This window comes from Cervus canadensis, chromosome 10 (genome assembly GCF_019320065.1).
Source record: "Cervus canadensis isolate Bull #8, Minnesota chromosome 10, ASM1932006v1, whole genome shotgun sequence".
Taxonomy (NCBI): Eukaryota; Metazoa; Chordata; class Mammalia; order Artiodactyla; family Cervidae; genus Cervus; species Cervus canadensis.
In genome coordinates, this window is record NC_057395.1 from 64,932,209 (window position 1) to 64,944,504 (window position 12,296).

The 12,296-nt window shown below is 43.0% G+C and overlaps 2 protein-coding genes and 1 non-coding gene across 7 annotated transcripts in view; 2 read left to right on the forward strand and 1 right to left on the reverse strand.

Annotated features, from left to right (window-relative positions):
- The window catches only part of MROH8 (maestro heat like repeat family member 8), a 55,644-nt gene extending 47,820 nt beyond the window's left edge, over window positions 1–7,824 (reverse strand). Inside the window, exons 1-3 of the mRNA XM_043479157.1 lie at window positions 7,538–7,824; window positions 3,092–3,213; window positions 662–807 (exon numbers count right to left, since the gene is read on the reverse strand). Coding sequence (XP_043335092.1) covers window positions 662–807; window positions 3,092–3,213; window positions 7,538–7,824 — 555 coding nt within the window. The remainder of the gene's footprint in view (window positions 1–661; window positions 808–3,091; window positions 3,214–7,537) is intronic.
- Window positions 7,336–12,296, forward strand: part of RPN2 (ribophorin II) — a 49,608-nt gene continuing 44,647 nt past the window's right edge. For 2 of the 5 annotated variants that reach the window (XM_043479160.1, XM_043479158.1), the window contains exons 1-2: window positions 7,336–7,408; window positions 11,340–11,533. In XM_043479160.1, the coding sequence (XP_043335095.1) occupies window positions 7,390–7,408; window positions 11,340–11,533 (213 nt within the window). In that variant the 5' untranslated portion in view covers window positions 7,336–7,389. Of the gene's footprint in view, window positions 7,685–11,339; window positions 11,534–12,296 lie in introns of all 5 variants that reach the window. The other 3 variants (XM_043479161.1, XM_043479159.1, XM_043479162.1) reach the window with 3 other exon arrangements.
- LOC122449065 lies at window positions 10,329–10,450 on the forward strand. The gene has a single exon (XR_006271881.1). It is a non-coding gene; the product is annotated as a small nucleolar RNA SNORA26 (small nucleolar RNA).

Sequence of the window (12,296 nt, forward strand, 5' to 3'; positions counted from 1 at the left end):
AAGTATTGTGGATAAAGAATGCCACCTGCCATTTCAGTGAACAAACAGTGGCTGCACCAGTCAAGCCATCAGCCACTGCAGCTGCTCCGCACCTTCTCACACACACTAAAATGATTAATTTGAAATGTCTGCTTTTGTGATTAGCAGTCCATCTTTTGGTGCTTTCACTACATAGTTTTTTTTCCCCATCAAAAACTCCTTTTTATCCTGACTCCTCCCTTACCAACAGTCCCTCAGAGCTATCTGAAAGACTGTCATTCCAGTCCTTAGTGTTAGTCACTCAATTCTATTGACTCTTTGTGAGCCCAGGGACTGTAGCCTGCCAGGCTCCTTTGTCCATGGAATTCTCCAGGTAAGAATACTAGAGTGTGTTGCCATTCTCTTCTCTAGGGCATCTTCCCAATGCAGGGATCTAACCCGGGTCTCTCGCATTGCAGGCAGACTCTTTACCATCTGAGCCACCAGGGAAGCCCTTTAGTCCTTCGTAACACCTCTGAAAAAGTATAACTCTTCATTTGCAGGTTATGCTTTTTTTTTTTTCAGTTGACAGTATACATATAAGTCAATTTTATAGCCTATAGTATAAATGCTTTATATAAAAAATTTTAAGATATTTGGTAGATGAATAATTGGAATGACTTGGAAGATCGCTTGAGCATACCTTTAGTTCACCATTAAAAAACTCCTGGATGGATTGGATCAGCTGCTCAGCAACGACTTCACCAAGGGGGCCTTGGTGGGTCAGGTGTCTGGAGGTGTCTGTGAGGGATTCCCTGGGGAGTCCTGGGATTTCCGTGATGTCCGAGTCTAACACCAAAAGAAAGACATTGGATGATGCCTCTGTACTGTGTGAAGTCATACGGTTTAGTGGGGAGAACCCCTGGACATCAAGATAGACAGGTCCTATTCTCACCTTTCCTATTTCCTCTGCAACCCAGGACAAGTCCCTTCCCCTCCTGAGTCTCAGTTTTCTCAATTACAAACCCAACGTGCTCCAGTGAGTGAAGTCGCTCAGCTGTGTCTGACTCTGTGACCCCATGGACTCTAGCCTACCAGGCTCCTCTCCAGGCAAGAGTACTGGAGTGGGTTGCCATTTCCTTCTCCAACGGCCTCCGCCAACGGCCTCCAATGTTCTCCAAGGGCCGCCTAAACTAAAACACCTATAAGGCTGAGCTGAGGTGGGCGGGTTATAAGAGCATGGATTTTTCTCAGTTTGAATCCTGGCTCTCCCACTTACTAGCTATATGACATTTATTAAATTAGCTTGTCTCTTAGAAGCTTAGATTCCTCACCAATAAAACAGGGTTATTGTTGGGGACTGAGAGAGGTAGTACATACAGAAGACTTATCCCAGTATGTGGCCCACAGTAAGCACTTAAATGGTAGATATTCTTATGTAAATCCAAAAGTCTTTGACTCTGCAGTGACTAGAGCTTAAAATATAGTGGCCACTTGTGCTGATGATCTCTTTCCAAATGGAGCAGGTAGCTGAGGAAGTAAGTGCTTGAGGTGTCTCTTTCTTGACCTGAGATATAGTAGATTGGCCAAAAAGTTCATTTGGGTTTTTCCTACCATCTTATGGAAACATCTGAACAAACTCTTGGGCCAACCCAATACTTTAGAAGCACAGGCTCCAGAGTCTGCCTAGGCTCACATCCCGGTTCTGCCTCTTTCTAGCTTTCTGACTTTATGCAACCTTAGTTTCTCTGGGCCTATTTCTACATTTCCAAAATGGGGATGATAACAACCTTCTTTATCGAGTGACAAGGATTATGCTGGCATCATTTTCCTCTTCATGTGGTTTTTGTTTTTATTTATAATAAGATTATAATATACACCAATTCTGTTTAATAACCAAACTTTTCAGGAAAAAAAGGAACACTATGATACCAATTACAGTGATTATAAAATAAATATATCATGATTAGAAATGTTACAATGTGAAGATGTGTATCTTATAATTGAGGAAATACAATAATTTTATTGCCAGTGAGGAACACAGTGTTTCCCTTTGGGCCTTCCTAGATTCATGTCGTCTTATATCCTTGCTTCCTCCATTTCTGATATCAAATTCCTTATTCCTATTGGGCAAATACCTTCCTAGTTCCTCCCTAACACACCCATCAGCTCAGGGTTTCTCTACTTTTGTTCGCTTAGTGGTTTCCTGACTACTGTCTTCTATACATTTCTCCCACTGTACTGCCACATGTCTGTCGTCCACTGGAAGCCCATGTTCCTGTTCACCTATGATCTTTGCACAGGCTTTCCTTCTGCCTGCCTGTTTCTTCTTCCTCTCCCCACCTTCCCTTCCTCTCTTTGCCTAGCTAAACCCTACTCATCCATCAGAGCTCAACTCCAGGATCCCTTTCCTGAATCCCCTCTTTGCCCATTTTGGCTAAGTATCCTCTGAGCTGCTAATAAACCTTCCTCTGTCTGCTCATTACTTCCTCCCCAACCCTTAATCACACACATTATACTGAGCTCCAATCATTTGTTTATAAGTTTATAAGTACACTGTTCTACAGCTAGATCAGTGTTGAGAGACAAAAGGGCTTCAATAAATATTTGTTGAATGAATGTACAAGTGAATGAATGTAGTTCCTCAAACACACTGTAGCTGTTCAACTTTTTCATAGTACTTACCACAACCTGTAATTACTTTGTTTGTTGTCTGTTTACTTTTTGGGGGTCATTTTCAGCACTACAATGTAAATCCTATGAGGGCAGGGATCACATTGGCCCTGTTCATCGCTGTATGCCCAGCAATTGGTCCTCAATAAATGTTTGTAGAATAAATGAAAGATAGCTACTCTGTAACCCAATCCAGCAACCATCCACATCTAACTCTCCCTTCTCAGAATCCTTCTAGCACTTAGACTCTGTGCAAGCCTTTAGGATGATCTGTTTCAGGACCAAGTTTAGATTTCTATATACTTAGAATAACATATCATCTCATTTTTCCAATCATATTCCAATGTCTTAAAGTCAGGGACCAAACTCGTTGTCAAAATCTAGTCGACAGCCGGTCACCCTGAAACTTGACAAGAGTCCCTGTTCCCAGCCCCACTCCTTTATCTTTCCCGCATTTCACCTGTAAGTTCAAGGCTACTTGGTTGCTTTTTAATATCCTCTAAGTTGCCCAGCTGCAAATCCACACTTCCTGAATCACTGTCAGAAGCACAAGGCATCACTACTTCTTCTTGACTACAGATCCTAGGAATGAAGAGGGGATTGGAAAAATTAGTTTTTCAGGACTGCTTCTGTCTCATCACTCAAGTGAAAGTTTAAATGTCCCCTTCTCAGAGAGACATTTATTGATCACCAATCCAGATTAAGTACCCGGTCTTATATTTATTTGTTCTTTTCTTGCATAGTATTTAATTATTACCTACAATTATCAAGTTCATGTGTGTTTATTAACCATCTCCCATCAGACTATAAACTCCACAAGGGAAGAAATCTTGTCGACGTGGTCACAGTTGCATATTTGATATGGACAGAGTAAAGGGACAGAGTAGGTGATTAAATAGGTAATCCCACCAAGGAATCATAAGTAATGGAAAAAGTATGGGAGACCCCTAAGTTAACAGTCACTCAAGAAAGCAGGTTTACTTACCACAAAACCAAGAACAAAGCTGAGCAACAAAACTGTGCAGCAGGGAACTTTCCTAGTGGTCCAATGGTTAAGAATCCACCTTCCAATGCAGCGGATGCAGGTTCCATCCCTGGTCTGGGAACTAAGTTCCTACATGTTGCGGGGCAACTAAGCACATGTGTTGCAACTAGAGAAGCCCTTGCAACACAGCACGAGAAGCCCACTTACTGCAGCTAGAAGAGACCCCATGCATAGCAACTAAAGAAAGTTCACACCCTGCGGCGAAGATGCAGCACAGCCAAAAAAAGAAAAAAAAAAAAAACCCCACCCCCAGAAACCTGTGCAATAGAAGCATGAGGTATACCCAAGCACAATAAAACAATAGTGGAATGAGACCCACATCCTGTTCAATGAGGTCAGTAAGCTAATGATTCCTATTTCATGCTCCTCTGCACACACTAAAAAAGGGATAAGGTGACATTATACTGAAACCTGAGATGATTTACCATTTATGGTGTTCATAACCATCTTTTTGCTCATTTTCACTGTACCATGACAGTCCCAGTTTGAACACGTAGAGATGAGAAAACTCCCCCACCTGATACAGAGGAGGAGATGGAGGAGCTGATGATGGAAGCTTGACATCCACTAAAGAATGAGGGAGAAGGTGGTTTTCTCCCCCTCCCCACATTTCCTTTGAGTATAAAACTGTAGGCCAGTAAGTTCTGAGCCCTGCACCCTCCTGCCTATCTGCTTGTAAACCTCACAAGCATCCTAATAAATCACTTATCTATAACATTGCCTCTCAGTCAATTCTTTCTGTGTTGAGACATAAAGAACTGGGGCTCTTTGGAGCCCCTGAAACATATTTCTGTGGTTTCATCCTCAGTACCTAACATATTGTCAGCCTCATGAGAAGTGAATGGATAGGTAAGAGATACTACTCCATTGAGAAAAGAGACTGAGGCAGAACACTACCCCTCTCTCAACCCCCTTTACCCTTTCCTACTTTTTTTTTCTTCTTATCACACAGTACCATCTATCATTCACTTATTAATGATATTTTTATCATCATTATCCTTCTACTAAAATGTCTTGAATATTCATTGGAAGGACCGATGCTGAAGCTGAAGCTCCAGTATTTTGGCCACCTGATGTGAAGAACTAACTCACTGGAAAAGACCCTGATGCTGGGAAAGACTGAAGGCAGAAGGAGGAGGAGGCAGAAGAGGGTGAGATGGTTAGATAGCATCACTGACTCAATGGAAATGAATTTAAGCAAACTCCAGGAGATAATAGAGGACAGGGGAGCCTGGCGTGCTGCAGTCCATGAGGTCGAAAAGAGTGGGACATGACTTAGGGACTGAAAAGCAACAACAATAAACATGTGACTGAAACTTTAAAAGTGACTTCTTTTCTGAATTAGATAATAATTTTCAAACACAACACAAATATTTTCAAGTTTCTGTGCTATTTATAATGTAAAATCTATAGATGTGATATATTTTTAAGTTTAATCTCGATTAACATTATCTCCAACATTAAATTTACACAATAACAAAGCAATAAGTCAAGCCCTGGTTTGTAGCATTTGCTGACTCTATGGTATAAATATTCCATTTGCAGCCAAATCAAGCTACCAATGTTACTGGGAAGAGATGTGTAGTAAGCACAGCATGATATAATATTTCCACCATTCAGATACAGTAGATATAAGCTACCACAAAAGCACAATGATAAAATAAAGGAAAATAATTAGGAAATGATGAATTTTGTTTTTAATATACTTTCATTTTAAGTATATATAATTAATTCTTAGAATAGCTGTATTTAACAACCAACTTGCAAAATTCCTTTCACTTACATATTTTTTACTTAGGTATAGTTGATTTATGGGCTTCCCAGTTGGCACTAGTGGTAAAGAACCCGTCTTGACAATGCAGGAGGCATAAGAACCTCGGGTTCCGTCCCTGGGTCAGGAAGATCCCCTGGAGGAGGGCATGGCAGCCCACTCCAGTACTCTATCCTGGAGAATCCCATGGACAGAAGAACCTGGAGGGCTACAGTCGATGGGGTCACAAAGAGTTGGACATGACTGAAGCGACTTAGCATGCATGGTTGATTTACAACGCTGCGTTAGTTTCTGGTGTACAGTTATGTGAAAGAATATATAGATATATACAGAAAATACATATATATTCTTTTTCTTATTCTTTTTCATTGGTTTACTATAGGATACTGAATAGTTTCCTGTGCCATACAGTAGGACTTTTCAGTTCTGTTCAGTCGCTCAGTTGTGTCCTACTCTTTGCAACCTCATGGACTGCAGCACACCAGGCTTCTCTGTCCATCACCAACTCCTGGAGCTTGCTCAGACTCATGTCCAGTGAGTCAGTGATGCCACCTAACCACCTCATCCTCTGCTGTCCCCTTCTCCTCCTATCTTCAATCCTTCCCGGCATCAGGGTCTTTTCCAATGAGTCAATTCTTGGCAGCAGGTGGCCAAAGTATTGGAGTTTCAGCTTCAGCATCAGTCCTCTCAATGAATATTCAGGACTGATTTCCTTTAGGATTGACTGGTTTGATCTCCTTGCAGTCAGTCCAGGGGACTCTAAAGAGTCTTCTCCAACACCACAGTTCAAAAACATTAATTCTTCAGCGTTTAGCTTTCTTTCTTTTTTTTTTTTTAGCGTTTAGCTTTCTTTGAGAGAGAATCCAACTCTCACATCCATACATGACTACTGGAAAAACCATAGCTTTGAGTAGACAATTTGACTATTTCAAATTTGGCAATTTTAAAAAAGGCACCAGAGATCAAATTGCCAACATCCCAGTAGGACTTTGCTATTTATCAAAATTCCTGAGAAATTTAACAGTTGAGTCTCACAAGCCAGTACGAGGCTTCAGCACACCACTGGTTGTCTTAGTATTGAGTTGGAGGAGTTCTTTATATATTCTAGATCAGTCCTGTCCAATAGAATATTCTGTGACAAGGGAAATGTTCTATATGCTCTATAATTGTGTGCAGTTCAGTATCATCTGCACCAGCCACATGGGGCCACTGAATGTTTGAAATATGGTTAATAAATGACAAACTGAATTTTTAATTTTAATTAAATTCAAGTTAAAATATCCAGATATTTAATGCCTAGTATACCATACAATAGCACACTACCAAACAGAGAAAGAACTGACTCTTCCTTGTTTGGGACAGTAGTAGACGGTAATATCCAGGACACTAATGATTGCAAAAGTTATATCGCATTGTGAATACTTTGTGTTCCTAACAGTTAAAAGCAGATTACAGTCAGGCTGTCCCGGTTCACATTTTAAAATTTCCTTCTCTATAAAATGGAAATATTAATAGTACATATCTCACAGACTGGGGATGAGGAGTGAATGAAACAAGGTACACGGAGTGCTTAGTACCCTGTCTGGCTATCCCATAAACGCTCAATAATCTGAGTTACCTAATTAATAAATTCACTTCCATTGGGATTTATATTCTCCTCACACAAACGTACGCAGATGACTTAAAAAGTCACTTATGGGTCAGTTACTAACAACCGAAACAATCTTCAGGGAAAGCTGCCATAATTTTCTTATAAAAAGAAAACAAACCCGCAAACGGCTCAAATGTTGCTGGCCCTTTTCCACCGGACCCTTTCCATTCCTTTAAAATCGGCCGGGTTGCAGAGAGACGACTGAGTGACAGTGCGATCGGCCAATCACAGGAGGCCCCGTCTCGGGCCCACCCCGAGGCCTAGTCCAACCGCCGGCCGGTGGCTTCCGGAATGGGACCGTTGCGAGGAGGTCGGTTCCAAGTGGGCCGGGGCGCGGGGGGTGGAAGCGGCCCAGTACGTGAGGGCCGTGGCGCAGTGCGCGCTCAGCGCCGTGCGGCTGGTGAGCGCCGCCCGGCCCAGCGGAACCGCGGGGACTGACCTGTGCCTGGAGCCCATCCCAGCACACGGGGTCTGCCACGAGTTCCTGGCGTCCCCTCTGGCACCCTCTTGGAGCCACCTTCCCGAGCGGAAGTCCGCCTGCGGCTCGGGCCGTGGTGGGATCTGCTCGGAGGAATGGCGCTGCCGGGTGAGGCGTTGCGCAGGGCTCGACAACGGGGTCCCGCGGCCCACGTGTCTTGGCGAGTGGGCTGTCGCCCGCGGGAGGCTAGTGCTCGCCATTCGAGGGCCAGCCAGGAGGGGTCCTCTTCCCCTGCGGGGCAGGGGCATGAGCTCGGGCTCTTTGGGGGTCCGGCGTCTGACGGGGGGCTGGCCAGCGGTTGGGACTGCGGGCGAGTGGAGGAGAGGCTGGAGGTGGGTGCGCCGCGGGCTACGGGTCCCCCCGAGACTCAGTTGGGGACCGCAGCCGCGGAGAACCCGCGGTCTGGCTTCACCCATTCATTTGACTCGCGCGGGCTTCCGGGCCAGGTGGCCTAAGAGTGAGCTTTTGGCTAAATCGTCCTTCTTTGGACCGTAGTTTCCTCTTCAGTGAAAGGGGTGAGAAAATCACACCTCCTTGAGAGCTTACGAGCGTGAGTTCTGAAGTTAGGATGTCTCCGGGTACAGACTTGCAGTCTGCCACGTTTTCGTAAAGTGACCCTGTGCAAGTAACTTGACTCCTCTGCCCCTCAAGTTTCTCATCTGTTAAATAGGTTAGTTTCGTAAATTACGATGTGAGTTAAATGAGATCATCTCCCTTCATAGTGTAGAACAGTGCGCGGCAATCCGTAAGTATTCATTAAACTGAACTATATTGCCAGGTATTGAGAGGACACTGTGCAGGATGCAACCTCGTGTGGTGTCACAGCAACTTGGGAAATGTGTACAATTTTATTATTTCCACTTAACAGAGGGAATCTCAGGGAAGAGATTCTTGCCCAGATAACTTGCCCAAGGTAACAGTGAATAAATCTGTGGGCTCACTGCTCCGTTAATTGACAGGTTGAGGATAATAGAGTTCCTGCAGTTGGATTCTCAACTAGTTAACCTGTCTTAGGGCAGATAACTATTTCTGTGACTCAGTATCTTGGTCTGTAAAGTGCACAGACTTGGGTATTGTGAGGATTTAATGACTAAATGCACACAGAGTACTTTAGCATAGTGTGGGCATACCCAGCTCATGTTATGTGCTCAGATTACAGTCCCCAAAGTTGTCTGGTTAATATCGTTGATATGAGGTGGGAAGATCAGGATACTGGCACAACTGCTATGTTAGAGGAACTTACAGTCTGGCTGGGAAAATGCTGGTCATAGTTACTAGATCTTAATGTACTGAGTACATGCATGTATTCAAGGCACTGGGGATTCAGCATTAGTATCTGGATCCCTCTTTTACATCTTTACACGCATCAGCAATTCTAATGGAGTTCTAGCCAGTTGGTCCCAAGTTGGACCAACCAGTTGGTCCCCTGGTTTAGACCACCACCATCTTTTTTCTTGAGGTATGACTGTGGTTTCCTGACTGGTGTCTGTTTTTCTATCCTTGCTCCTCTATAATCTCAGCACAGTATTGTTTCTTCTCAACACAAAGTTCCTGTTAAAATATAAGTCAGATCACTCCTCTTCTCAAAATTTTCTCACTTAATAAAAGCCGAAGTGCCCATAGGGTCGTCCGGGTTTGACCTCTGCTGTGTCTGTCACCTTGTCCTACTTCTCACCCCTTGCTTAATCCTCTCCAGCCATGTTGTCCTCCTTGCTGGTGCAGAAAGCCCCGTCTGCATTCCAGATTCAGGGTCTTTGTACTTGCTTTTCTTCTTGGGATAGTTTCCCTCCGGATATCTTTATGACTTGCTCCTTCTTTTCCCTCAGGTTTATACATAATATCTCTATTTCTTAGTTACGCCTTCCGAGGCTGCCATGTTTAAAGTTGTAGCTCTTCCCAGATATCCCTTACATTCTGTATTTTTCTCCGTAGCACTTTTCACCTTCTAAGATGATGAATAATGTTTCTTAGTTATTTTGTGTCATGTCTTTTCCCACTAGAGTGTAAGTTCCATGAGATTAGGGGTTTTTGTTCCATTTCATGTTGCATTAACACCAAAAATAGTTTTTGGTACATAGTAGTTATTCAGAAACATTTGATGAATGATGATTTACATTCCAGATCTCCTTCTAGTTTTTTTAAAGAGCTTTCACATTCTTTAGGTTATTTAATACACACAAGGGCTTAAGTAGCACACTCATATCCCTAATGTAGGCATCCCTTCATCAACATTCTCCCAAAAATAGTGGAGTGAGAACTCTTTAGATGGACCTGGGTTTGAGTCCAAGATTGGCTGTGTCTAGGCTGTTCTGGTTGTCTTATTTGTAAAATACCTTTCTTAAGGGGTTCTAGTTCAAACTGACGTAGACGATATAGGCAAAGGAGCATTAATTATAAATGTTAACCTTGTGATTACTGTTACTTGGAAGGTAGACTGTTCATGAAGCTGCCCATTTGAAAGGATTTTATTCCAATTAAAAGTAGAAATGTTTGACTCCCGCATTTCCCTCTGTCCCCTGGGGCATAATAGATAAGGACTGATTTTTTTTTTTTTTCCCATTTATTCAGCAGATATTAATTTAGTACTACCACATGCAAGGCTTGGAAATACTGGGATGAATAAAATCAACAGTCTCTGTCCTTATAGTTTATAGTTTAGCTTTAAGTAGCTTTAAGTAGAGCTTATAGTTTAGCAGAGGAATCAGACATTACTAAATTTAATTTTAAAAAATATTGTATATCGCCCTTTCCAGTGCCCTTTTAAGGCTGACACAGTGCCTTAAGAGGCTAACACAGGAGGGTAAAGAAAGTCTCCATAAAACCCAGAGAAGAGATTTTAGAACTCCTCTCTGGATCCTGTCTGGAGTCACAACTGAACCGAAAGATTTTAAGTCTTAGCACTTACTAGTATGTGTATAGTTAATACCAAAGTCATTAAATTTAAACTTGACCTTTGGTTTGGAAAAAAAAAAAATACTTCATAGAATTGCAAGTTGCTTTGAATGGATATAGAAACAACGATAATGTAAAAGAAGGAGTAGCTAACATTTATGTAACCCTTATTTATATACATGCCACTAATTAAGATTTTCTGACATAATACATGTAATTCTAACAACCCCGAGGTTGACACTGGTATTATCCCGCTTGAGGAAACTAAGGCACAGACTGGTTACATAGTAACTGCCATGGCCACCTGGCTAAGAAGTGACAGAGCTGAGATTTAAACCTGGCCCCAGACACCTTGTGTTTCACCATAGAGCTGAGACCCCATCCAGAGAAGGGCTGCTGGGGGGCTTCTTAATGAAGAGATTCTTGACCTGAAATCTGAAAATTGACATTAAGCAGGAGAAGACATGCCAAAAACTTGGGTAGGAAAGAACACGACTCGTTAGAGGAACAGAGAGGAAGGCAGATAGCCACAGATGAAAGAGCGGGGGAAGAGATCCCACTGGGAAACAGGCAAGGCCACGTGAGGACTCGGGTTTGGATTTGTCCTAGGAGGCATTGGAGCTACAAACATACCTGAGATGGGAATGGCGTGATGAGCCCCTCGCTTTAGATGCCCAGAGGCTGCTGGGAGGATTGTCATTCAGATGGTTGAAGACTGTGCCCACCAGTTCCCCAGGGTGGAGCCTCCCAGTTCCCTCACCCTTCCTCACATGATTTGGTTCCCAGACCTTGGTGCGCCTCATCATTGGAACTGTGTATAGAACTTTGAATAATGTGGAGTGTATTTATTTAACAATCACTTCCCCCCAAGGTTCAAGCACTGTCTTCCTGTTGGCCCTGACAATCATAGCCAGCGCCCAGGCTCTGACGCCCACTCACTACCTCACCAAGCATGACGTGGAAAGACTGAGAGCCTCGCTGGACCGGCCTTTCACAAGTTTGGAGTCTGCTTTCTACTCCATCGTGGGACTCAGCAGCCTTGGTGCCCAGGTGCCGGATGTAAAGGTAAGACCACTTTTGCCTTGGGGCCTCATTCCTTCATGACTTCCTTTTGTGTACTTCAAACCTTACTCCTGCTTATTTGAGAATACCCAAGGCTAAGCCAATATCATAAATATTTATATCAACCTGACAGATACTTTTTTTTTAATGAATGACTAATGTATGTTAGGACCATGCCTTGTGTTTTAGTAAAGTATAAAGAAGACCAAGTCATAAATCCTTTAGGAACTTTGTAGCTTTTATTGAAACTTTTACGGTGAGGCTGGGCTTTCCCAGTAGCTTAGACGGTAAAGAATTTGCCAGCATACTGGAGATTGCAGTTTGATCTTTGGGTGGGGAAGATCCCCTGGAGAAAGGAATGGCAACCCACTCCAGTGTTCTTGCCTGGAGAATCCCATGGGCAGAGGAGTCTCACGGGCAACAGTCCATGGGGTGGCAAAGAGTCGGATACAACTGAGTAACTTCCATTTCATTTCACTTCACTTACAGTGAGCCTGTACTTGTTAAGTGCCCCGTGTGTGTGGCTAATAAATATTAAAGGAGTTCAAGATGGGGGAGCATTCACTTTTATTAAATACTGACAGTTACAGCATCAGGCAATTCTGATATATTTTTTGAATCTTTGATGAGGAAAAATGCATCATGACTGAAACCTTTCCTGGATTTAGGGAAAGTCTTAAATTGTGAATTTACGTTTTGTTCATTACAGCAACATGGACAGCCTAGGGTAGGGAATTAGGGCCAGGTTTCTCACATAAGCCTTGTG